Source organism: Octodon degus, unplaced genomic scaffold (genome assembly GCF_000260255.1).
Source record: "Octodon degus isolate 3935 unplaced genomic scaffold, OctDeg1.0 scaffold00061, whole genome shotgun sequence".
NCBI classification, from domain to species: domain Eukaryota; kingdom Metazoa; phylum Chordata; class Mammalia; order Rodentia; family Octodontidae; genus Octodon; species Octodon degus.
In genome coordinates, this window is record NW_004524637.1 from 8,069,929 (window position 1) to 8,097,718 (window position 27,790).

The 27,790-nt window shown below is 45.7% G+C and overlaps 1 protein-coding gene across 1 annotated transcript; it reads right to left on the reverse strand.

Annotated features, from left to right (window-relative positions):
• On the reverse strand, positions 1–27,784 carry Elovl4 (ELOVL fatty acid elongase 4). Its single transcript, XM_004634373.2, has 6 exons — positions 27,611–27,784; positions 11,019–11,206; positions 9,333–9,413; positions 6,505–6,676; positions 4,403–4,530; positions 1–2,056 (listed from the first exon to the last, which is right to left on the reverse strand). The coding sequence occupies exons 1-6, from the start codon at positions 27,708–27,710 to the stop codon at positions 1,781–1,783; spliced, it is 945 nt and encodes a 314-aa protein (XP_004634430.1). The 5' UTR covers positions 27,711–27,784; the 3' UTR covers positions 1–1,780.
• Between the last annotated feature and the right edge of the window lie 6 nt (positions 27,785–27,790).

Genomic DNA, 27,790 nt, shown 5'->3' on the forward strand with positions numbered 1-27,790 from the left:
TTTTCTCACAGCAGTAGTATATTTATTGTGCTGAAATCAGGTAACAGGGAAGGAAGAGCTCTTGGGATCCAGTACAGAATGTTCACAAAGATTGACAAATCTCTAGTCATTACACGCTGAAGAGCAAAAATAAAGGCGTAGAATCCTCTCAGGTCAAACTATTGCATGTGTTGCAAATTTTCGGTCATTCTTATGACTGCATGCCTTTCAAGGAAAATACGTAATTTTAATGCACAATAAATATTTTACAGTTTACAAAATATTCTGAAGTAGTTTGTACAAACAGCACACGTCCTACACATGCAGTTCTGACAAAGTGTGAGCTGGAGACAGTCTCGCTGCTTTTGTCACATCTCTCTTTCTGTCCTGACTCCTCTGTGACATCTCCCAAAGATATTAACTTATGTAACAGACACGGTACACATTCCCTTTCCCTATTTACTTCCAGTTGTTCATTGTCGTTACAGGAAATAGTTCATTTGTAAATAGCAACTTCAACTTGATTGCTCTGACTCTATTGTTCTGAATAAAAATGCCTTTATTCATTTTGTATTGAATGATTAATACCTTGTGACATCAAGCACTGAATTTAACGACCCTTAGCACCAAGGAGCCAAGCATACTGTACCCAAATGGGCTGACCCACTTATCTAGTTAATAAATAAAATTTTGCAACTTAGTTACAAAGGAAATATCACTCCCAAAATTAAACATGTTGAAAGAGAAGGATAGTTTCACAGAAATGTTTGGTGTATGCTATTTGTAAAAAAGCCAAAAAATATTAGTGCATTCCAAAGTGAAAATTAAAATTTATATTAGAGAACTCCTTGATTTTTTTATTAAATTTATTTAATTTTAAATGTTCTTCCCAGCAGAAGAGGTAGGTATAGTTCCACATATAAAAAAATCAGTATCAGCCACAATTTAAAACAAGGAACGCCTGATAAAAATCAATGTATTTTCTTTGAACAGCACACAACTGTAACTATCTGATGACATAAGTAATAAAGACGTGAGTTACTTCATGTTTTAATCAGACAATAATTTCAATTTCATGATACATTTCCACTTCAAATAGCACACAAAGGCCATTTTTCATCATAAAAACCGCCGCCCGCAGTGGCCTGTGCCGCGAGCCGTGGCCCCTGGGCACACGCAGAGCTGTAATGTAACTCTTTCCTATTTTCACCGACACCATCATCATCAAGCCTCTAAGATTCTACAGAGATGAGCAGATTTTTTAAAATTTAATTAAGACCAAAAGTATATATTCTGACTAGAGGTGGAGAGATTTGACCATTCAGTCAACAAATGAATTCAAATGTGCAAATTTTAATGTACCACATTTACAGCTTTGGACAAGAAAATTTAAGGTAACTGACTTTAATCAGTTAAGGTAATTAGTAATCCGGTCAAAAAAACTGAAGAGCTCACGTAGGTGTGGCCCTCTGACCTTCTGAGGAGGGGCGGAGCACGTAAGCTACACACAGCTTTTGCAGGATAGACAAATGGGCACGAAAAGGAGTCTTCAAAGTCACATTACGGTCGCTTTGGTCTGGACAACACTGAGGTGAATAAAAAAGTTTAAAATAAAGACTTCATAAATACAACATCTGGGTACTGTAGTGAACACTTGACTCAGCCTAACGGTTACCAGTACGTGAAGCACATCTGCCTTCCTCCCCACCCCAAGCCCTCCTTTCCTTCGTCTGCTTTCCCTGAAATTGTTTATGACGTAGGAGTTCCCTTACTGCCACCAACAGTGAAGGCCCGGCTCCATTTACTCTCCCTTCGGCTTTCCATTTTTCTGGCTCTTTCCGTTCTCCACCACTGACTGCCTCTCGGACTTGCTCACGCCATTTGCTGAAATGCCATTCATGGCCGCTTTTCCAGTTTTTGCTTTCGTAGGCTCATTGTATGTCCGTGCGTAGAAGTTGAGAAAGAGAAATATGAAGCTGATCGCGTAGGCAATCAGGGCCCAGTGCATCCACTTGGGGAAAGGGCAGTCGGTATAGAGTGACAGCGCCGTGTGCCCGATGGTCACGTGGAACTGGACCTGAAAGAACAAGTCAGCCTGCACAGTGAGCGACTTTCGTAACAACACCTGAGTCTTCCACGCCTAGTTGAGAGCCCAGCGCACGCTGGGGATATTTGGTTTGGGTTGGCTGTTTTTTGTTTTTTGAGACAGGGTCTCACTATGCAGTTCAGGCTGGCCTTGAACTCACTTTGTAGCCCAGGCTGGTCTCCAACTAGCAATGCTCTCCTGCCTCAGCCTCCAGAGTGCTGGGATTACAGCTATGCGCCACTGAGCCCGGCAATAGGCCCAAGTTCTGCCACACTGCTCACAAAGTTTCAAAGTGTCTGGGGCCATGTCACTCAGGTGCCCTCAGGTCAGCAAGGGCTTCCTCTTGCCTGCCATCCTGTCACCACTAGGCAAATGGGCTGTGTGTGTACGAAAGCTGACTCATGGGGAAGCCGCCTTTCTGTCTACCGACTTCTCCACTATCTAGCTTTCCTATGCACGCAGCTCCCGAAGGCAAGGCGGCCTCGCCCGTGACGGTCCTCGAGGCCGGGCCCGATCCGGGCCTACTTGAATGTAGTCTGCACACTAGCGCAGCTGAGAAGGCTAGGCAGCTGCACAGCGGGGTCTTCGATCTGTTGTCCTCCCACATTTTAGACGGATTATCTTCTACCTAATGGTCAGCGAGCAGGTACATACACATTAAAACTGAACTTAGCAAACCGGCTTAATACTCATGTCTTATGGACAGTAGATGGGCAAACATGCCTTTGAATGAACTATTCTTTTTTTTTTTTTCCTCCCCCAGTGGAACTGGGGATTGAACTCAGACCCTTGTGCTTGCCAGGGAAGCACTTATTCTACTGAGCCACCTCCCCGGCCCTGCATACTATTCTTTAATATGCTGAAAAAATTTAGATATTGCAGAATAAGTGCCAAAAAAAAAAAAAAAGAATTACTTTCAATTTTAAAAGTTCTTAAAAGAAGAAAAGCTAAAAGTGAGATGATTAAAGTAATTTGAAATTCTGATGTACTAATAAAATGGTTTCTGCTATAAGAAGTCTAAGTTCTAGGGTGTTAATGGGCTAACTTTTTATAAAGTGAACTGACCTTCCTAGCTACTGTAAGAACTTCTCACTTGGAAATACAAATTAAAACCCCTATCTGGAGTGGGTAATTATAGCTTCTTATTTTAAGGACAGCATTATCAATATTGTCATATTAAATATTATTAAAATAATTGATTCCAGGTAGGCCAGAAATTTACATTGAGCAACCTTTACAATTTCGCACTGCAAAAGTCCCAAGAGTAAGAACTCTGGTTCACAGTGGTCCTTGGAGCTATACCAGCAAGCGAGGACGTGGGCCGGGTGGGCCTGATGCCCTGGTGTCACCCATGAGGGACCAGGCCCAGTCGGATACATCTGACAGTGCTCCCGCCAGACGCATCTGACAGGGCTCCCACACGGTTCTGGTCACTTCTTCACGTCCCCTGGATGAGTCACTAATCACTGAGAGAAGTGAACGATGCAGACTGCGTGAGCAGCTCGCACCAAGCTGGGGGAGCCTCCCGCAGCACCTGGCCGCCACGGAGACCTTCCCCCAGCACACCGCAAAAGCTGTGCTTCCTGTTTGGCCAGGCATCTGCTTAGTAACTCACAGCAGAGATAGGCAGTGTTTCCACATGTGATTCCACTGATAAAACTGTGTACACTGTGATTACAGCAAGTGATGATAAATTCTGAAGGCTGGCGATTAACTACCACTTAGTTTGGATCTTGCGACTGATTATAGGCCAGGACAAGACACCCAGCTCTGGGCAGGTGCTGAACACTGCTGCTCCGAGACAGAGCCCTTCCCCGCATGGAGACGCCTGCTCCGCTCACTCGTCAAGGAGCGCAGCTTAGCAAGCGAAGTGAGCGCTCTAGCCCTCAGCCCTGCCTTTGCACCCCTGCCTGGCTCTACGTCTCCTTTTCATCTTCACAGTCTAAGTGTAGGACTCTGTTAACAGGAACTTTAAACATGGAATAAAAGATAAGCTAAGCGAAGACAAGATAAAGGCAATAAAATTTTCAGTCTAAAAAGTGTTATGTACATGAACCTAGGTCCTCTGTGATGTGCCAAGATTTTCAACTGTCCATTCCACAGGTGCTTTTAAAGAATGCTGCTTAGGGGGTGACACTGGTCTTCAAGGACCCTAGAAAAACAAACCGCTGCAGTCGGGAAGCCAAGGAGCAGGTATGAGAACTACACAGCCCTAAGGAACAGCTAGAGGAGGTGCGCTTTCAAGGTGAAGGGCCTAAAATGACCTAGCACATCACAACTAAACACGCAAGCCCTGCAAGCACTTCACCGGCAGCCGCGTCGGAGCACTGCACTCACCAGCTGCAGCATGGTCAGGTACCGCTTCCACCACAGGTACTTCTGAATCCATGGGCCAAATGCAGTTAAGCCATAGTACGAATACATGATCACATGTATAAAGGAATTCATCTGGGCTCCAAAAAACGCTTCAGAAACACAAAAGGAAATGGTAAGATGCAGAAAACGTTACTAGACAAGAACCCACTGAGATTTTAAAGAAAAATCCACCTTATTTGTAATATCTTGAGAACACATGCTGACTGAAAGACAAAGCAGTACTAAGGAAAACACTCTCAAATCAAGTGAGATATTTTTAAAGTTCACATCAGAGCTTAATGTGTGTTGCTCAAACACAAAGGGCTTTCAAAGTGGTAAGTTTCAAATGGAGCACGCTGGTGGGGTAGCTAGGACCTATTATTTCTACTACTCTTGGGAGAAAATGGTTATTGCACATATAAAATTTTTTAGGAAATTTACAAATATACATGTCAACAAAACACTATTAAAGTTTCTATATAACTTAAAAATATAAGAGATCATTAGCAAAGTAAGACAAACCAAAATTGTCAATGAAAGAAGACAAATTCTTGCCTAAAACCTCCAGAAGTAATGCCAACCTACAACACCTTTCAGTCCTTTGGCCTCATAATATTAAGCTTATAATTTTATGTTGCAACTTATTTCTGGTTATCTAACTTTTTTGTGGTCATAATTATTTGTTAAGATAATTTCTTTAGGGGCTGGAGAGATGGCTCAGTGGTCTAAAGCACCTACTTGGAACAAGCTTGGCAAAGCATAGGGACCACGGTTCAATCCTCCAGCACCACACGCCAGCCAGCCGCGCCCCCTGGTGGGCTGAGCTGGCCACACACACACACACACACACACACACACACACACACACACTAAATGTTAAAATAAAAAAAAAAAATTAAAAAAAAAAAAGATAATTTCTTTAATATTGTTAAGTCAAGGGAAAAATAAATTCTGAATGTTTACTATACCAGCAAAATAAAAAAGGCAGCACTATACATATAGATAATTTAGCATCTATAAATCTAAAGATATTCCAGTCAGTCTAAGTCAGTAACATTTTTTCTTTTGAGAATATTAAGTCAGAGTATAGACACAATAATAATAATAATGAACATTGCCATAAAGTAATTTAAGAGGTCAGGTCAGGATTACCAGTTCTCTTTTTAAAATTATACAGTTTAAGTGTAATTTTTGAAATTGGGTTCCTAATATTCACTTGTCGGCATAAACTCCTAATTTGCCAATTACCCTATAGCAATGAAAATGACAAGGTGCAGTGTGCACCGCAGGACCTGGACCTTGGGAGCGCAGTGTGCACCGCAGGACCTGGACCGTGGGGATGCAGCATGCACTGCAGGACCTGGACCTTGGGAGCGCAGCGTGCACCACAGGACCTGGACCTTGGGAGTGCAGTGTGCACCACAGGACCTGGACCTTGGGAGCGCAGTGTGCACCACAGGCCTGGACCTTGGGAGTGCAGCATGCACCGCAGGACCTGGACCTTGGGAGTGCAGTGTACACCGCAGGACCTGGACCTTGGGGATGCAGCATGCACCGCAGGACCTGGACCTTGGGAGCGCAGCGTGCACCACAGGCCTGGACCTTGGGAGCGCAGCAGAGGCGAGTGCACTTCCAGCTCAGCTACCTGCATCACACTTAAGTCTATAGGCATCTGAACAGACCAGAGGCCAGTCTCAGCACTGTGAGTTCACACCTCTCTAACATCAAAGAGGCTGTGTGGTCTCACTGAGGTGAGACCAGCGAGAGCACTTAAGGTGAGCGCCAGACTCAGCTGAAGATGGGATCTGCAGGCAGAGGAGGTGAGTCTTGATGCTCTGGGACATAATGAGAGCTAGTCCCAGCCAAGTACGACTCGCACATTTGCACTTGGGTTCCATTCATCTCTGGGCAAATGCCTAGATACTAACGTAGTCACATGTAGGCTGAAGCTTCGCTTTCTTCTTTTTAAAACATGAAATGAACACAGAGAGGATTAACCATGGAAGCGAGAAGTTAGGCCAAGTCCAACTGCAGGCCTCTGGTCCCTCCGCCCACACATTCCAAGCAACGTGACCCACGCCTACCTTGTCCTCCTGCAACCCACTTAATTCCAATCCACCACAGAGTGAACATGGTACAGTGGTGATACACGTGCAAGAAGGAAACTTGGTTGTTTTTCTTCCTCAGGATAAAGAACACTGTATCCAAATACTCCACTCCTTTAGACACGAAGTACCACCACAGTGCAGCAGCTATCTGTGACACGGATGCAAAGCAAGCTATAAACACCGGACGATATTCTCATTTGGATTTCTACTCATTGTTAGCTCCAAAACACATTGCACAAAATATTCAAGACATAGAATCATTTGTTCTAGAAAGGTCGTAAACATTTATGGGGCACAAAAGGAAAAGAACACATCCATAGCTGTGTCCGTTCATGGGCAGTAATCTAGAGAAGTCTGTCAGTTAATCAGACGGATGTCACAGTGCAAAGTGCTGAATGCAGGTTACAAACATGTTCACACTGCTATGCTCTTCATCTTGGGACAGAAATAAAGAAGTTTACTTTGTAAAGATAAGTCAGCTGTTCGTGTACAGCTCAGATAATATCCCTCGAGAATTTACGGTACACTTATACAACTGGTCTTGCTCAGCGTCTCACTTCAACATGTACAACAAAATGAATAGCAAAGAAGACCGTTCATATCAGACGTTCAAGTCCTTCAAATGATGAAATGAACGAACAAAGGCAAAAAGTTACTTCCCAGGTCATAAATATAATCCTGTTTACATGCGTAGGTCTTCTCTCTCTGGGCTCTACTTAAGACACCAGATGGTGCAGAAAGATTACACTGCATGCTGAGATTAAGGACCCACCAAGAGGTGACCTCTGCATGTGTCTCTGTGTGGATGTGTGTGTGCACAGTTTACAGCATTTTACAAGAATCTTGCGGCAACAGTAACTGAAACAACTGTTTTATACCAAATATTTTGTGTCCTATGTAAAAATAGTAAATCATACAAAGTGTAACAAATCTACTTATAACTGTGCGTGCCAGAGACGTGGCAGATCCAGCCACAGACAGATCCGGGGCTGCAGAGGGCACAGGTCCTGTCCTCATTTTGTGTTCTCACAGCTGAGATTCTGAGTTTTTATTTTCCCATGTGAAAAGAAAAATTACTGGGGGTTGGGGAGATAGCTCAGTGGAATAAGTGCTTGCCTGGCAAAGTCAAGGCCCTGAATTTGATCCCCGGTACCACCAAAAAAAAAAAAAAAAAAAAAAAAAAAAAAAAAATCAAAAAAGAAAAGTTACTGTTTCTTCATTTGTGGGTCGGAGACAGAACACAGCACCGAGCAGAGCACCGAAGGCAAATGCTCTTGCACTGAGCCCAGCCCTTGGCTTCAGCTTGAATTCACAACTGGGTGGCAACTCAGCCCATAAAGCAGAATGACCCCCCTAGTTATAATTTTAAAACATGGACAAAGAGGAAGAGAAAGATCAAATTTTTAAAAGTCGTATTTTTATAAATTTCTTGAGAATCATTTACCGAACTGTTTTGGACAAGTTGAAATGGACAAAATTGGTTGATAACAGGCTTGAAACCCTTGAACACTCAACAGTAGTTAACATTTACAATCCTCTTAACACTTTATTTTATTTTCTGTACTGGGAATTCAACTCAGGACCTCACACTTGCCAGGCAGGTGCTGTGCCACTGAGCTATATTCCCAGCCCCTGCTAGTACCTTAAAATAAAGTAACGAAAACTATTTGGCATAGTAAATCTTATCTAAGATGAAAGCCTTATCTTATTTTTCCTCCATTTGGGCCTCTAAACTTGCCACGATTTCCCTACAATAATAAGTAATTCTCCTTAGTGTTAAATTGCACTGGGTCCCTTTGAATAGTAAGAAAATATACTCCTGAGCTACATAATAATGAACATAAAAATATTTCTTATGAGTACAATGTTCCTCCTCCTGCATCCCCTACTAGAAGAGGGAGGGAGAGGACGACTCCTAATACAACCTGTTGCAACTCGCAGGTTCTTTCTTCTCATACGTTACAACTCACACAATAGGTGGGTTTTTACTTAAAATGCTGGAGATAGTTTTGTAATTCACGGAGTGCTAGTTGTGAATCTTCACCCTGGCAATACCAGTACTTGCCTGCCTTTTCCAAGCATGCGCTCAGCCAAACACAAGCCAGGCACCTCTCCTTCCACTCTTCCCACACAAGCAAGAGGCCAGCTCCATCGAGGAGGCTGCAGGGCGACGCAGGAGCCTACGGCAAATCTAAGCTAGGTGTCTTCCCAACACTCTCCTCCTGACCGCTTCATCAGCCCTGTGGAGGCAGATACCCCACCTGGCTCCCGCCTGCACTCCCAGTGTCTGCAGAGAGCGGGCTCAGTGCACACAAGGCACGTGAGTAAAACCAACATGACCAAAGAGGTGACTTTTCATTTCTGCCAGCTTTCTCACAGGGTAATGAAGATGGGAATGGAAACTGTACACTAATGGGCCCTGGTCTGGGCATGGATGAGTAGGGATATTTGCACTGTCTCAACTCAAGCCAGAAAGCGATGTTTCCCAATTACATGTTTTACATATAACATAAAACATAACACGTTTTATGTTACATACAATTTCCCATATGAACCACAGTGTACAAGAACCGTTCACTAATTAGTAAAGCGAGATACTGTGCTATTTCTGCCACTTAAATGGTCGTTTTCCTAATGTGATTAGAAAATAAAATAAAATATTATAAACAGTGGCTTATAATATTTTTATATGAAACAGAACTTCTTAGAGGTCCTATTTTCCAGTAATCCAACATACACACACCCTTGCACCACTGGATGAAGGAACACGCTGAGCCAGCCGGCAGCATGCGCGACACACTTACCCTGACTTCATTCACGTCATTAGAATAGTCCACAGTCTGGCAAATGTAGCTGTATCCTGCATTATATGATCCCATGAACAGCTGGAAGAAACGGCCATATGTGGAGTCAAGTTTTAGTAGACACAACATTTAAAACACTAAATTCAACATGTATCCTTGCACATTACTTTAAAAGCAATTATTTTCTGAAAAAGTTCCCAACTCTTTAAACACTTATAGCATTGGGATTTCTTAGCAGGTTTTTTTTGTTGTTGTTGTTTGGTTTGGGTTTTTTTTTTTGCAGAACCAGGGATTGAACTCAGACCCTTGCACTTACCAGGGAAGTGTTTATTCTACTGAGCCATCTCCCCCGCCCCTCAGGATTTCTAAAAGTTACTAGTATCACTTCTATTGTAATCATAGTGTAAATTAAAAATCAAATATAATTGTTAAGACTGAGACATCAACTCGATTTCATTTTTTTTTTTTTTTTTTTCGGAACCGGGGATTGAACTCAGATCCTTGCACTTGCCAGGGAAGCGCTTATTCCACTGAGCCATCTCCTGGGCCCTCGATTTCATAATGTTAAGAGAAACTCTGATGCCATGTTTGGGTCCAAGAGCTGTCCTATCTAACTGACTTTAGTCTTGAGGCAATGTGGTACATATCTAACAAGTTAACTTAAGGTATCTAAAGATTTTGTGAAGTTGAGATTCCATAAGCTAAGTTGTCAAAACCAAAAGATTTTTTTTAAAAGAAGAATTGCTGTTAGTTTTCCAAGCATCACGAGTCAGTCCTCTGGACACCTATAGAATTTGAGTAAATCTCTCTTTTTTTCTGGTACTGGGGACCAAACTCAGGACCCTGCGCTTGCCAGAGAGGTGCTTATGCCACTGAGCTATCTCCCTGGCCCTGAACAAATCTCTTAGCGAACAAATTCCTTCTACCCTTGCAGTTTGAAAACTGGCTGCGTCAGTCTCGGCCCAGGATTTCCTTTCATCTGTCATGGAGGATTTATTGGTGTCCAGAAAAGCACATGATGGTTAGCAGCAATAGCTATCTGGGTTGTTAACAATTAACTTATTTAGATTCAACCCAAATTACAATAAAACTACATAATAGGATTTAACTATAAATGGGTATTTACATCCACATATTTGATCAAAACTGATGAATAAGAAATGACTGCTAGCAGGACTGGTGGCCCACGCCTGTGATATGAGCACGGCGGAGGCTGAGGCGGAAGGATCGCTGAGCTTGAGGCCCGCCTAGATTACACAGCAAGATCCTGTCTCAAAAAAAAATCCAAAAAGAAAAAAATTGCTGTCATTGTTTACTGAGTATTTACTATGTACCAATACCATGAAAATACTATCTCACTTAACTCTGACACTAACCTCGGATGACAGGTAATGCCCTGTGTTAGAGATGAGGAAAATGAAGCTAAGAAAAGTATGCTTCCAGCATCAGAACTGCCGGTGAGAGTAAGGACAGAAGCCATTCTTTGATGCAAAGTTCCACTTTAAACCATCCCATCCTTGCAGCTTACTACTACTGCAATCCAAGTCTTGCAAGTGCCAGAGATTCATGTGTAGAGTAAGTACAGTCACCTCAGGGCACAAGACCATAAAGTTATAGCCTCCCACACTCCGGCTCGTAGCTGGCACCAGCCCTGGGAATGCCCACAAGCGCCCGTCGTGAACCTACCTCTCTGAAGATGAAGAGGTTAAGCAAAACCATCCCAAAGTTATAGACAATGAGCACGAGGCGCATCTGGAACGGCTCCCGCTCCTTCATCCACTTAGGGCCCAGCCACACGAACAGGAGGTAAAGCGTACTTATGCTGAGGGTCGGCCATGGCGACTGCATGAGCGGCCAGTTCTCCACGCGCTTATCTGCCAAGGAAACAATGGCACAAATCGCACTGAGCAGCACACATCCCGCAGAACGAGATTCTCAGCCTTGAAACATTTACCCTTCAATTTCCTTACTTGACCAAACATAGGTCATGGTCTCATGAGCCCCAATAAAAACACGTGACACAAAAACCAAAGAATCAAGACTGCTTTCTGCAGGGAGCTTTTCAAATTATCTGACTACTTATGACGTGCATGATGCCTCATAATGAATCTAAAACACAAAGATGAAAAAGTGCACTTAAAGCTTAGCGCGCAAAGTTAATGAGAGACTTCACGGGCCAGAGATACATGTGTCAAGGAGCCGCTTGTCCTCCACACTGAGCACGTCAGCTGCACCACTGCAGTCTGGAAGCTGTCCTCCATGTCCAGCCCTACAGAAGAAAGAACTACATGGAGAGGACATGGCGGGGCTGTAACCCCAGCAGCTGGGAAGGCGGAGGCGGGAGGGTGCAAGCTCAGGCTCAGTCCAGGACACCAGCGAGACCCTGGCTCAGGACAAGGCAGGGCCGGGGTGCGGCTTGGGGAGAGGTCCTGGGCTCCTCCCCAGAACACTAGCAGCTGCAGGTGTGCAGGCACCGCAGGCCCTCAGAGGAGCGTGAGCGCAGGCGGCCTTGCAGGCTGGGTCAGAGCTAGTGCTCCGCAGCTCACCTAGCCACTGATGACAGTGCAGGTCTACGCTTCACTGCTCCAGGGAAAGCACGCGCGACTGTGCTACCCAGCAACAACCTATGTGTGTTTTCTCCCTAAAGCCATATGAGTTACATATGTATAAATATATGTAACACATTATTTCAGATAAAATGAATTCACTATCCATAATACTCAGACATGCAACCCTGAAACAATTCTGTAAGTTTCTTGCCACAAGTAAAACATTTCTAAAACAAGTGTAATAAAATATGAGATCAACAAAAATCCACCTTTTAATACACAAAAATTAGTATCAATTTTTATATTTTTAAAAGCTAAATAGTATTTATGTTGTGAAGCTAATACCTATTTGATTCTTAGCAACATAAAACATTTTATATTCTGAGAAAAATATTATGTCTCTAAAAATAAAGAAAATATGTCTACTAGACTCTACCTAGAATCCAGCTTAAATGAATTTAACACATATTATAATAACATCACATTTAATCTATCTTGTTCACAAAGATTACATATGTAAATGGTTCTGGATTACATAATTTAGTACTGAAATACGTTCATTAAAATATATCAATCCCTTTCTGTATACTATCAATAGATATAAAACATAAAATACGTTTAATCAATTATCTCCCAAACCAAGAGGTGACATAATTATTATGGTTTCAATGAAGTCAGAGTTATTTTAAAAAATGAAATACTGACTTGAAAGAAAAAAACAAGTGCAGGAGAAAGAAAGGAGAAAGCAAATGATTTTATTACATAATTCAGAAAGGTCCGCTATTCATGGGGACTGTGGTTATAACTCTCAAATCAAGCATATTTCATAGTCAACAATAAACTCTTTGAAAGTGGAGGAAGAGTAAACCTCCCAGAAGGAGGAGGTGACCTACGAGACGGTAATGCTGGCTTCAGTTCAAGCCACTGTGGCTGTCTTGGTGACCACCTCGTCCTCCTCCAAGCACGCTGCTGTCCACCTGTGACCCCACCTGGCCCTGCCCCGCCCCCAGGCCCCCACCTGTGTAGTCCTGGTAGCTGCACTCCTGAAGCCAGCGCCTGTTCCAGGTCGCACAGGCGCTGCTGTGACGTCTCTCTCCAGCAGTGCTGCCGCAAAACCTTTATGTTTTTTGCATCAGGCCAATGCAAAGAGCAAAAGTTCTTGTCATTGGGGATAAATTAGCCCACAGGACAGAAGATCAATTCAACTGCAAGGAGATCTTAATCTCTCACAGCATGGATTATTCCTCACCTTACCACACAGAGACCTACTGAATGCAAGGAAAGTTCTCAACAGCAAGTAGGAAAAAATTAGAGAAGTTACAAAATTTGCCAGAAATTACAAGTGAGTAAAAACGTTCCCTCTTCTTGATGTACACTGTGGTACACTGTATCGGTCTCTTGCTCAGCAGAAAACTCTAGAGGCTTATCACAGAGAGACAGGGAGAGACCAAAGGGGAGAAGCGGAAAATCTTAGGTGAAACAACATGGGACCCCAACAGAGGGGTTCAAGCGAGGAGGGGACAGAGGGGAGCAAGAAGTGCAGGGGGAGCGCAGACCCCTCCTTCCTGCGCAGCCCTGGAGCTCTGCTGCTGCACTGCCTGTGCTGGGACCCTGGGGCTCAATCTCGTGTCGCGGGCTCCACCTCTAAACGTCAAGGGAAAAGGCAAGCTGGATTGGCACCTGTCCAGCTTCAATGAAGAGCAGCAATACCTGGAAGGAGTAACTGAGACACAGGCCTAGCCACCACCGGCCTGGGGCACCGCCCTTGGCTGGGGACAGCCTGCACGACGTTGTCACTAACACCGACAAGTTCACCAGCCACCCTGTCAGAAGATGAGGCACAGACCCTTGGCGTCTTTCACACTCCTGGAAAGTATTCGTCTTTAACATAACAGGAAGCAGCACGGACTGGAGGCGTGGAAATCTGGACCCACGCTGTGTGCCCTGGCCAGGCACCCACAGGGGCCCACGCACCCACGTGTGCTTCGTGCTCGCGGCCCTGGGTTCTCCTGCACGCTGCGCCCCCCAGGGCAGGGCCAGGCCTCGCTGTGCTGCTCGGCTCCTCAAGGCGCCTGCCTGCGCAGTTACTGGATGGGCAAGTTAGGAACAGACAGCCCTCGGGCTAGCTGCTCATTCTGCATCCCTTTTGTCAAACACAGCGGCACCTCTACCAAGCCTTAAGGGTCGCCAGTCTTTCCCCACTCTCCCCCCCTCCCCACCCCCTGGTCAGCACCACTTCAACCTAAAGTCAACACTTGGCCAGGACTCATGAGCGGGTGTGTCCTCTGTGTCACCGGCCCTCGCTTCGTCACCAACAGGGCAACAGAACGTGTGCCCGTTCTGCAGTCACTCAGTCCCTATTTCTGGCCTACTAAGCCTCCCAAGTCCCACCGTCCCTTCCTCAAATTAGTCAGACGTGCTCCAGACGCCGCCTCCATGATTATGGAAGGAGAGGTGGTGGTTAGCAGCTGACCCACAGAAGCACAGCTCCCACCCAAATACCTGCACGAAGCTCCCCGATGTCTGTACAGTAGCATCATACGAGCTGTGTTCTTCTGTGTTGATTTGCAATATTCCCTTGAGTGCTTCTAAAGAGATTCCAACATCTTCCATTTTGTTATGTGGCCCTTTTTCAATAAAGAACTGACTGCGTCACTGTAGAGCTGCTGCTCTACGGTGTCCAATGTGTGACTCTAGCAATGGTGTGAGCTACAGAAGGCCTGGGCCGGGATCCTGAGTGCTCTGGAAATCGCCACCGCATGCGGTAGGAGTGGGATGTCGAGCTTGGAAAACATGGGCTGGAGCCATCAAACACCAAGAGAGCAGACTCATTTTCTTTTCGGAGGACAGAATTAGAAATCTCACCTAATGGCGGAAACTGCCCACTGCTGGGTCCTCCTTCAGGATGCAGGAGGCACTGCCCCTTTACGAGCACGTTCCCCAGCCTAGTTTTACAGTAAGGCAAATCTAAGGCCGAACAGTATGTACACAGTACATCGAACACTCAAGTAAATAATTTTAACTAAGACAATGAAGACATGTCCCTTTACTAGCCTTTCCACATCACTACGAGTTAACTCAGAAGTAGCTGCCACTGAGCATAACCTGACTGCTTCAGAAAGCTCTTAATAAGAAAGATAGACTCGTACATGTACAAATATTAACTTGGTATATTTTAATGTAAAGTTTTTTATTAAAAGGCCACGTAAAAAAAAAAGGCCACGTAACAGCTGCACAACTGTGCTGGTGCTCCACGTCTGTCGTCCACACTGTCTCTTCACAACAAGTGGGCAGACGCTCCGCAACGCACTCCACCAGCACCACGCTGCCCCAGGCAGGCTGCCACTCGGCTCACACCTCGCTGGGGTCACACAGCTCCCATCCCAGGAGGCAGCTCGGTCCCTTGTCCCGTGGGCTCACTGCAGCATGTACCAGAGAAAGCAAGATGGGCACAGAATCGGAGCACCACCTTTGGACAGTGGTAGCACAGGAAAGGGACGCTCCAGGACAGACACTGGAACTTTTTCTCAAAAGAAATCTGCCAAGCAGACCGGGAAACAGGCCTTTTGTACAGAAAGAAGAATAAGAGAAACTAACAAAAACTTCCTTCACAAGAACGAGTGAGATACTCGAATAATACCGCGAGCTGGACTGTGGACCTCACACACTGGTCTGTGGCCACATGGCCCACAGAAGCCTCACGCGTTTGGTAAAATCCAAACGGCACGGCCCTGGCCCAGACCCACCGAGTCGGCCTCCCTGCGGTGGGGCTCACCGTGAGCGCCATCGGGTGGCCGGGCTGGGACACCTCTGTCATTCAGGAGCCAGACTCCGAGGCTTCACTTCTGCATGCACCGATGCTCACAGCACAGGGCGCTACATGGGTGGCAAGGGCGCGGCACAGACCCAGGGATGATCAGGGGCTGAGAGGCCAAGGGAAAGCTCCTGATCACGGCTGGGATCCGGGCCCAGCTGGCGCGTGGGGGGAGGGTCAGGGCCTTGCACCAGCCAGCCGAGGACCTCAGCTGCTGAGATCTCCCCAGCCCGCAATGTCTACACTGAGGAGACAAAGTGGTTTATAATTCAATAAAATACTTAAAATATTTGAATATTTAAAGGTATTCACTAATTGAAGTTTTAAATTTTTGAAAAGCTTTTTAAAAGATAATACAAAACAGACTTTTTTCTTTTTGGTTGAGGCAAGGTTTTGCTATGTAGCCCAGGCTGGCCTCGAACTTGTGATGATCCAGCCTCCAATGGTGGGATTATGGGTGTGTGCCACCACACCAGACCCACCTTACAAAACAAATATTGATAAACACTAACTCAGCAGGTTTAAGTAACAAAGTAATGTCTACATATGAGCAAAGCACTATATTTAATGCTTACATTATTACTCTGTGTATCAGAGCAAGTTCTTGAAAAGCCTCTCGTAGGCCTACTTTTTCTTTTTTTTTTTTTTTTTTTGCGGAACCAGGGATTGAACTCAGGTCCTTGCGCTTGCCAGGGAAGTGCTTATTCCACTGAGCCATCTCTCTGGCCCCCCTACTTTTTCTTTGAAAGGCTGCAAAGTTTTATAGTTCAATATTTCTACCAGTCAAAATCCTTAAGCAGTCTAATCTAGTAAAGTTCTAGGAAACAAATTAGTAAAATTTAAAATTGTTTTAGAATTTTTAGAAAACATTCAAATTCCTAGATTGAAGACAAGGAACCAAGACTACAGCAAGAAGTGACCCTAAGTGTGGTGACAGCTTAGACCTCCTATGGAACACGGCAGGCTGGAACAGATGGAGACTTAAGAACAGCATTCTCGCTGTAGCTGCTAACTTCTAGCCCTGGAACTACGAACCCAGAACTCTCTCCCACTTCACCATGTGTAAGATGGGGCGGACAGTAAGGTGATCCCTATCACTGCCTTTTGGATTCAGGCAAACTGAACAGTTGCTGGTCCACACAACCCAGGTCTAGAAGATATGCACAGTTCCTGTTAGGCCAAAATGCAGTCATATTCTATTAAAAAATAAATCCCACAGTTTTGTTTTTCCATTAGTAAGTTAATTGTATCACGTGGTCCATGCACCAGAAGAAAATCATCACCTGAAAGCCTCAAATAAATGCAGAATAAGTCAGGAAATCTGCATCTTAGCAAGATTACAAGGTGATTCACACATTTAAGTGTAAAAAGCATTGTAGTCTACTCAGAAATATGAGCCTACTTTATATAATACATAATCAAGTCATAAATTAAAAAGCTGTTTCTAGATTCTACCAAATAAGCCTGCCCTTTTTTCTCTTGTAACACTACCTACACCTCTTCAATCTGTCATAAATGAAAACTGCAAGTAAAAAAAAAAAAAAGAGAAAACTGCAAGTCTAATGACTACTATACACCAAAGGACTGCAGCAGGATATTCAAGACATCAAGAAGTAGGTACATTTAAGTCTCTAAAACCCTCCATCTTTCTGGTTTTTTTTTTTTTTTTTTTTGCAGTACCACGGATTGAAGGCAGGACCCTGCGCTTGCCACGTAAGCGCTTACTCTACTGAGCTATCTCCCTGGCCCTCTCTGTCTTTCTTCACTAAGTTAAAACTAATAATTGCAACTCAACTGCTTTTTTTTTTGTACAAGTACAGTAGTCTCCACTGATACAATGACATAGTTAAAAATTAATACTCTCTTTAAAAAAAAGTATCTATCAATACTATTAATTCACTGTCATGCTGTCCATTAAAAACACCCTAAAAGAAAACTGAGGGGCCGGGGAGATGGCTCAGTAGAATAAGCGCTTGCCTGGCAAGCGCAAGGGCCTGAGTTCAATCCCCGGTTCCGCCAAAAAAAGAAAGAAGAAAGAAACCTGAGGGCCTCTTCTTTAAGGAGATGGTCAACGCCTTCTATTTAAGGCCATGAAGGAAGAAGCTACAGCCCTTCTTCCCTGCTGCATTTTTTTTGTGCCCGGTATATGACAGTCACTTTTTTGTTAAAGTGAATTTGTATGAAAAAGGTAGACAACATGCTGCCAGGAAAAGCAAGAGTGCTTGAAAGGCAAAGGCAGGAGATCTCACTGTCTAGGTTCAGTCCCTAATACTAAACAAAAAAGAAGTCTGAAAAAAAATCTCTGTTAGAGAATAAACTAATTGTCACCTTTAGGCCTCTTCAAAGTTTTTCTAAAATGTGATGCCAAATGTCCTCGTTAAGCCCAGTGAGAGCTTTGGATCCATGAGCATACCAGCAGAACAGAGAGGGAAGGTCCTCCAAACACGGCCGTGAGCCAGTCGGTGCTTGGAGTGTGCACGGGCCAAAGGGACGGCTCCAGGCCTGTCCAGTTGGCTTCCTACAGAGCAAAGGCACCCTACACTCTACCCGGGCATTCTCAGGGCAGGAGTACATAGCGGAACGTTCCGGAGAGAGGGACCGCGCAGGGGAGGGCAGCGTGGGCTGCAGGGTGAGGGTGCAGACGCGGGGAGCCGAGGTCCAGGAAGGTGACTCCGCAGCTCTGGGCAGCGCAGTTGCCCTCCAGAGCAAGGGAAGGCGGAGGCAGGGACGGTGCTGGGAAGGCATCTGGGCTGTGCATTTGCTCAGATATGGAATAAGAACAAGAGGGAACGGATAGCATTTTCCATAGAAAACAGAAAATAGCCATGATTTGAGCGCTGCAGAGGGAAAAGGCAGCAGCAAGGACGAGGAGAGAATCCATGCGACACAAACGGTCGGCAGCGGGGAGTCTTGACCTGGGAAAGTTCGCTATCAGTCGGGAAGGTCTAGAGGGGGCCGGCTGCCTGGCCTGGAACACAGGGCTACGGTGGCCCAGCTCAGAGTGAAGGCTAAACACGATGCGGCTCCCGCCCCGGATGCAGGACTGACACATGGTGTCTAGGAGCACCCAGGGGACTTCACCTGCACCAGGAACTCGCCCCGTAGCGGGGTGCCCAGGAGATCACACAGGGTGCACGAGCTGGGTTAGTGCGGGGGCTGCACACCGTGAAGGGTTGCGCAAGCAGCTCCAGGTGGCAGCGAGCATCATCCATGGGTGACAGGAATACGGGAGAAACTGGCATATTCATGACTGGGGTTCACAGGAAGGAACGCATGCTCACTGGAGAAACACCTCCTGAGATGGACACTGTAGAAGGAATGACGGCTCACAGTTCGGAAGCCAACGTGAAAATAAGCTGAGTGTTTCCTTCCTTCCCTGCTTCACATTTTCCTGGCTTTTCAGAAGAAGAGTCATAAAACTTCTTCCTTGTATTAACCTGGAAGCTCCAAGTCCAGCCACCCATTTAGTGCTACCAATAATCGCAAAGCTTCAGGAAAACCGAAACAGTGCCAAGCACCACAGCACACACCTGAGATCTCAACTGCTCGGGGCCACACGTCCAAGGCCCATCCAGGCAACTTAGTAATCTAGTCTGGTCTCAGGGAAAAAAAGGAAGAAAGAAAGTATGCGCGCACGCGCGCACACGCACACACGCGCGCACAGGAAGGGCTGAGGATGCTGCTCTGCATGAAGGCTGTGTTCACCCAAGGTGGGGGGTGGGGTGGGGTGATGTTGAAATAATTTATTTTAGTAAAAGACATGTGACACTGTGCATATGTCTGTGTTTCTGTGTCTGTCTGCATGTGTTAATGGGAACTGGGGCTAAAATCTTCTCTTGGCCACTGAATAGCCACTAGATAAAATATAGCAAGTCCTAAACTTGCTATCTGTTCACTAATCACAATAGCTTTTGGTTCTCTGGGTAGTTTGGCAAACACTTTAGTAATTCACTCTCAATACGTTGTTCTGTGGTCCTCCTGCTCCACCGCACAGAAGTCAGCTTCACCTTTGCAGCCTCACATCACATGTTATGTGCATATTCACACACTAGTCAGCATGTAAGTTAATATCACTTTTTAATGCAATACCATATCAGCCCTTACAGTACTTCTTGAGCATTTTAGATGTCTTTCTTTACATTATCTCTGTTGATAGCAAAATGCTGTTCTTATCAGTATTTTTTTTTAATTTTTAAAAAGTATTTATTTATTTGGCCCAGCTAAGACTCACAGTAATCCTCCTGTTTACAGCCGGCACGGCATGCGGTACCGGGATTGAACCTGGGTCCTAGCACTTGCCAGGCAGGCACTCAGACCGCCAAGCTATGTCCCCAGCCCCATATTAAGTATTCTAAGTAGTAATACTATATAGGTAAGATAACAACATAAAAAAAGGTAAGTCAGAGAGATGCATCTATCAGAGATGCCTCCGGCTTATTTGCCAAGTGTGTTAGGACAAGAGCACTGGGCTAGATACAAAATGACCTGGCTACACCCATTTCTACAAAGGTGACCAATTACAAGTTATGCAACTTTCATAGAACTCAAGAGCTTCTAACAATATGGAAATAATGCTTCTGGCCTTTTTCCAGGGTTCTGACAAACTGTAAAGCAAAATACAAAGCCGAAGTTATCTTTCTTCTTATTTGCTTGCTAACAAGGAGGACACTTTTTCTTTTCCTTTCTTTTCTTTTTAATTCTGTATCATCTGTGAACAGGATACTTTTATAAGTAAACACTTTTGTATTTTCTCTATAAAGTCATTTTACCTTAAAATAATTTTTAAAAATGAATCGACTCTTTTACCATTGAACAATGAAGAAAGATCATTCCTTAAGGTGCTATTGTTAGTTTTATAATAGACAAATTTTTAAAATTGCAGTAAATAACAAAATTTCCCAACTCCATTGTTACGCATGCAGTCTAGCAGTACATGCACGTTCACAACATCAAGCCACCGACCTCCACAACAACATGACCTCTCCGAAGTGAAATTTCATTCCCCCGAACAATAATGTGTCGGTTCAGTTCCGTCTCAGCTCCTGGAAGCCCTTACCCTGCTGTTTCTATAAAGCCCACAGAAGGGCACTCACATAATTTATCTCTTTGTGTCTGGCCTGTTCCACTTAGCACAGGGTCTCCCAGGCTCGCCTGTCGTCGCCTTCCTGTTTAAGCGGGGGATTGCTGTCTGTGTCCCCACTCCTGTCTTCTGTTTGGGGCCGTGCCAGGTGTTTTTACCTCTTGGCCTTGTGAGAGGCTGCTATAAACGTGAGTATAAAATATACATGAAATTATTTAAAAATATATGATCTGAAAAATTTGATTAAAAAAAAGCTCACCCCTCTGAATGCCCTAGTTGAAAATCACAAAACGCCTTCACGTGATTACACCCAAGGAACTGGTCCCTAGTGAATTAATGTGGCCCCTCCTGCAAACCTCAAGGCTTGGGGGTCAATTAAAATATGATTATAAATAAGACACTCTACTTTAAAGAATGACAATATTCCATGAGAAAGTGACAGAAGATTTGAAAAATTGGTATGCTGATTGCCTGGTTGAAAAAGAGTAAAAACTGTTTGGTTTGTTTCTCCTTACTGTTAAGACCTATATACTTCTAGCAACTTAAAAAAAATGAAAGGCAGGTTTGTGAGAAATGATCAAATACAAAGTGCCTATAATTGAAACTTTCATAATAATGTATGACAAAATATATTTCTTGATAGAAAAAAATCTAAAGCAACTAAGGCTGAGTATAGATGACAGCTGACTCTTGTAGGAGGTGGGGCCTTCACTGAGCACATTCTCTGCACCTGCAGGACTAAGGGCTCACAGAAACACTGACACCTGGCCCAAGCTGGTCACAGCCGGGCCGCCTCGGAAGCTGCATGTCATGTGACACACGGAGTGCACACCGAGGGCAGCGTGCCTTCCCTCTTGATCATTCAGGAGATGCGGAGAATTAAGCAGATGCACTGCTGTAACAGCCCCCAAAGTGCCACTTCAAAGCAGGTCCTCAGTGATGCCAGCATCTACTTCTCTACTCCACCCATTTCAGTGGAATACACAAGATAAAGGCCCTGAAAGACTAACAACAGGACAAATCCGCTATCTTCACTATTCCATACATGATGATAACAACTCTCTTGGAAAACATGTAAATACTGTACAGAGGAGGTTCCTGAACGAGGAGCAGTGCGCGCCTGACTGAGGTCACTTCACCTGTTCCAGTAAAAAGAGTCTTCTGTATCCAGAAGTGCAGCTCCAGGAAGGCCTCAGCGAGGGCCCAGTCCTGCCTCACCCATTACAAGCAAAGTAAGCTAAACTGTGCAAAGGCCCGCAGGTACCTTGAGCAGCCCCAGGCCTAGAGGCGGCCTTCCAAATCCTGCTTCACGCATCTCCAGGACATGCACATGGCCAGTGAAAGGAGAGACGTCTATGGTCTTATACTGCTCCTTTGTGCTACTAAATGATTCAATAGTTTAATTCATTCTTAGAGTCAACTGAGTTTATGACAAATTAATGGAAAAAAATCATTTTAACATTTTTCCATAATTTAATGTGAACTAGAATTTAATTAGTGTTTATTAACCATAAAAATCTCCACCCAAAATTGTGCTAGCCTAAAGAGGCCATCTCAAATATCAGATCAACAAACATAGGTGATGCTCCCCAGCATTTGAGAGAAAAATACAGACATGTAAATAGCCATGAAGATTTCAACAGTTTAGGGCTCCAGTCACGCAGGGAAGAGACAGATGCATAACTGCTACAGGCTACGAGTGCCGCGAGGGCGCCAACTGTTCCAGCCCACACAGACAGTCAGGAGTTTTACAATGAAGTAAAAGGTTTCTCAATGTGAACATGAGCGACTCGCAACGCCAAAGCGTGTGGGGTAACGAGAGACTTAAAGTGGACACCATACCCACAGGCCACTGAGCTATGCAACACAGCTAGATAGGCAGGTTTCTCCCCTTTCTTTTCTAAAAGTCCAAGCCCATATGATTTTTTAAAAAATTCTCTAACACAGCACATTCTTATTCTAAGGGACAATAAAACAACAACACCTCCTGGATTTGTACAGGAAGAAAAAGGGTCTGAAATATGAAAAGACGGGCTCAGCTACACAAGGCTTCTCTGTGTGCCGACGTATAACCTAATTCAAAGGAAGTGGCTCAAGGGATGGAAAATAATACTTACGTTAATGATGTTAAATTATTCATAGATGACATCACATGACTTGAGAAGAATATTCAATTTTAAAAGGATGAAGCGCTTTTTGGCTCATAAGATCACAAAAGCAATGTCTGAAATCTGGGTAATTCTTAAAACGGTCCCCCTGAGCCTGAGACTCTGACTGCGTCACACTGGGGATTCGCACCCTGTCCACCCTCCTAGAACTCCCCCACAATGGGAGGATGCTCCTGCAGTGCGGTGCTGCTGGTGGCGTGGACAGGAGCATCAGTAGTAGAGCTCCAGGGGTCTGCTGCCTCCAATCGGGCTGTGGGGAAGGACAGAACCCAGCCCGAGCCAAAGGACCTCAGATCCTGCTGCCCTCCCAGAGGTTGTGGGGTGCTAAAAGGCAAGGCCTCACTGGTAAGCAACAAATTTGTGTTTAATCAGTTGCCCCAAAACTTAAATTTTTTTTTCAAAGAAGCTAAAATGGTAACCAGGTTCTCATGATAAGCCAAGCAAACAACATCTATTTTAGGCAATGAAAAACTATGTGTTGAACATGACAAGTCATACAACATATGCACACGGTGCAGTGCTCTGTTTTGTTCTGTTTCCATTTATTTGGTACAGGGACTCACTACACAGCTCAGACTTGTAGTGACACTCCTGCTTTCAGCACTGGGATTACAGGCATGTGCCACCATGCCTGAACTCAGTTGCTGGCTCAGGGTGGGACCGGCACGGCATGCCAGACCAGGGATCAAACCTGGTCCCTGTGCTTGCCAAAGCAGCGCTCAGTTCGCTGAGCTATCTCGCCAGCCCATGTGCAGGGCTTACAAGCACACGCTCCAGGGGCCTCCCAAGCCCTCAGGTAAAGCTGCTCCTACTCCCAGCTATGGAGCTGGTGTAACCCTCTGCTCCACTTCTGCCCAAGTGACTCACTCGCTCTACTCACATTCCCAGTTTCCCCAGTTTCAGTGAGAGTCCCCACTATCCCTGACACCTAGTCTATCTGTCCCAACATTCTCTCAGAGTTCGCCTCCAGTCACACAAGGGTGGGGACAAAGACCCTGGGAAGACAGCTAAAGCAGCGGAGGAAGGGAATGGCGTGAGCCTTTCATGGCTTAAGACTGGGGCTGCAGTGCCGTGGAGATAGGGAGAGCAGAGGAGGGCGTGGGAGCCTCCCTTGGCCCCACCCCAGCAGGGCCCGAGGCACAGGCCACACCTGGGCACTGAGGAGGGGACCAGCAGGGGCCAGCCTTCACAAACCGTGAGCCAGGCTCTCCCTTCTCCCCCCACAGCCCCGCTCTGTGCCTTCCCACAGCAAACCAACGGGGAGCGAATGAAAGGTACCGGGGTGAGCCAGCTTCCAAATCCTGCCACCACCCCACGGGAGACCTCTCTCTTGTTCCCCTCATTCCTCCACTCTGCTCCCTGCACAGTGCATGAGGGCAGGCACAGCTAGGCCGCTTGTCACGTTCTCACTTCAACTAGTGCATATGCAGATTTTCAGCCAGATGCGGGGTACTATGAACAGAGGGGTAAGGCCAGCTACCTCCCAACACACACACACTCACACACATACGCACCCAGGCTTCACAAACACTGTTTAAAATCATGTCATTAAAAAAAAAAAAAAAAATGGTGGTTCAGGGAATGCTGGGCCTTTTTCTGGGTGTCCTGTCAAGGCTATGGTGTTTCCATCCTAAATGTTGGGCATATAGAAAGATATTACTAAAAGGACAGCAATGAATACAACAGATAATATAGTTAAATTTATATTTACAGCCTAGGGAATATTTTGAGTTACCAGTTTTTAAAAATTACATACAACTTTCCTCAACTGGATGTGCAACTGAGCCTAAAGATCCCCACCCCAATGATGTTAATGTGCTTATAAAGTGACAGAACAGAAGAAAATAACAGTGACATCAGAGTACCTACTCCAGTGTCACCAAATCAACAGTCTTTCAGCCTTCAATGTATGCCTTCTTCTAATATAAACCAACATGAACCTCCTCACCCCACACATCTAAACACGTAATACAGAGAAGTGAGAAGTTACTTTTATTGTTTTTCTCAAAATACAGCCTTTCCGAAGTTTGAAATCTAATGTCTGAGTGTTGATGATTAGCGTAAAGTAACACTTTCCACGTTGACACCCTAAGACCACATTCTGTATCTGCCATATATGTGCTTTGAAAAGCCCAGTTTCGGAGCCAGGAAGATGGTTCAGTAGAATAAGTGCTTCTCTGGCAAGCACAAGGGTCTGAGTTCAATCACCAGTTCCACCAAAAAAAAAAAAGCCCAGTTTCCATACATTTGAATGTCTCTGATTAAGTAGTGCCGCTAGATGCACTAGCTCAAATGTCGTTTTTTCAGAAAACTTGTTCCCTTGAGCAGAAATCTCTTAAACCATCAAACATACGTGCAGCTCTCAGCCTGTTTCTGCTATGACGGTCCACAGCAGATGCGTTGTATCTGCACCCTGCTAGAAAAGTCAGTGGAAAGACTTGGGAAGGAGTAAAAGGGCAAGGAAGAAGCACCTCGTGGTGGCCGGTTCTGCAGGCCCTCAAGTATTGGAAGTCTTCCCCACCCCTCTGAGTAATTTGCATCCTTTCATCACACTCACGCCTATTTCTCAAGACCATCTTTCCCTCCCACCTGTTTTTCTTTCTCTTTCCAAATTTCTGATCCACCAACTTTTTTTCAACCCCATCTAATAAGTCTATCTTTCCACTTGGACACCCCATTATCCAGATTTTCTCGAAATGATGCCAAGAGGCCCCTGGAAGCAGAAGAGTGTGATCAAGTTGGACAGAAGGAAAATGCTAGCCCAGAAAGGAAGGAGATGCAGGAGCGGTGTCCCATGGGCTGCAGGTGTACTCTGCCCAGTCCTGCAGCAAGACAGAGCAGACCGAAGGCACGAGGCTTCTCGATGGGTAAGAAACACAGTACCTCTGCCTAAGATTTCAGCAGGCAAGGAAGCAGACTCAGGTTTCCTGAGGGACTGTCATGGGCATGGAGGAGCGCCTTCCCTGCGACCTGCTGGGGAGAGGTCATGCTCCTCGGGCTACCCTCCCTTCCCTGTCTCAGCCCACAACACCATCTGATATGGTCTTCAAAACATACTTGCATGCTTTCATTTGCAGCAGCGGCACCAAACTGCCCAGATCCATTCATGGTCTTTCGGACACAAGTCACTAGAAAAGAACCGATCTCCCCAGAAAAGTGTGTTCCAGCACTGGAGATACAGCCCAATGATAAGAGTACTTGCACGGCTTGTGCAAGGCCCAGGTTCCGACCTCAGTGCTGACCCACCCATCCATCCCACGCCTCCAAATAAAAGAATCTAAAAGTATCAAGGCAACTAAAAGCGCATTCTATCTCGATTTTTTTTTTTCTTTGACTCTGGAGGTGAGAAAGCTCTAGGAGATGAAGGGAAGACAAGTTTGGGTACTCGTAGGTGTGGCCCTGACTACCTGGGTACAATGTTTAACTCCAAGTATGTAACTACAATTACCTGCCAAAGAGCTTGTCTGATACTCAGCTCTGCAGAATTGTGTAATGAGAGACTCTGATGCAACGCTCAAAGAAGAAAATCACAGAGATGAAAGAATACATCCTCCCCAAGTTTGGCAGGTGCAGTAGCACAGTGAGCAGATTCAAGGGTTAAATGTTCCACTAAAAAGTGCCTTTTACCCATCTTCAGATGGTACGTGCCAGTGCCAAATTTGGCATCTCCTAAAGAGTGGCACGTTCCTGAAGGTAATGAGCCATTAAAGTAAAAAAACCATTCTACCTTACACAAAAATTACCCCAGCAAGCATTCTTTTATCCACAGCCTGTGCCCTATGTATGCAATAATCACCCTCTTCCTCTAACGCCAACAAACACAAAAGCAACAGAACCGTATTTTCATTTTGAAGGAATGAGAACAGAATCCACGACCCTAAACGTTAACTTCTTCCACTGCTGAGATGTAGCACCATCCTAAAAAAGGACTAAGACATTTTACACAGGTTCCTTTTCTAAAATCTTCTACGATGAATGTTCCTGATTTCAAAATCTTTTGAAACATTCTCAGCTGAGCCAGCTAAGAAATGGCAAAATGCAAAAAAAAAAAAAATCTAGAAAATCTATATAAACCAAACAAATAACAAACGACAGTCCTGCGCAATAACTGAAGGGAAAAGTTTGCTGATTTAAGAACCCGTATCTGCGGAGGCTTCCCGAACAACCTCTAGGTGCTGCTATGGAGACCCTTCGCCGAAAGACCTCAATTTCTTCCCGAGTGCTACGCCTCCCGCGGCGCCACCGCAGTGCGCAAAGCCGTGACAACCACCTCCAGCCGATCCGGGGCCCGGGCAGCCTCAGAAGTAACGCCCTTCAGCCGCCAGACGATGCTACTTTACTGTCCAGGCCGCGTTACAACAGGGACAGGCGAGCGAGGGGGGAGGAGGACACAGCGACGGGGTTTGGGCAAGGCCACCGGTCAGCTGCAGAGGCGGCTCCCGGGGCCTCCGCTCCGCAGCGCCTGAGCGCGCCGGTTAGCACCGCGGCCGCCGCCGAGCCGGGGAAAGGGGGCTGCGTGGTCCGCGGGTCGGGGTGCGGCGGCCCCGAGGCCCCTCCCGGCGCGCGTCCCCGCCTCCCCGGTCTGCGGCCGCGGGGACCGGGCGGGCGAGGCGCAGGCCCGCGAGGCGGGGCGGGATGCAGGCCGGGCGCGGACGCAGCATCCTCACCTGCGATGGACCAGGTCCAGCGGTAGAACTCCACCGTGTCGTTGAGCGCCGTGGATACCGCGCTCAGGACACCGTCCGGCCCCGCGTCCAGGAGCCCCATGGCGACGGAGAGCGGTGCGGACCCGGGAAAGGGCTGAAGCGGCGGCGGCGGCGGCGGCGGCGGCGCGGGCGCGGCGGGGC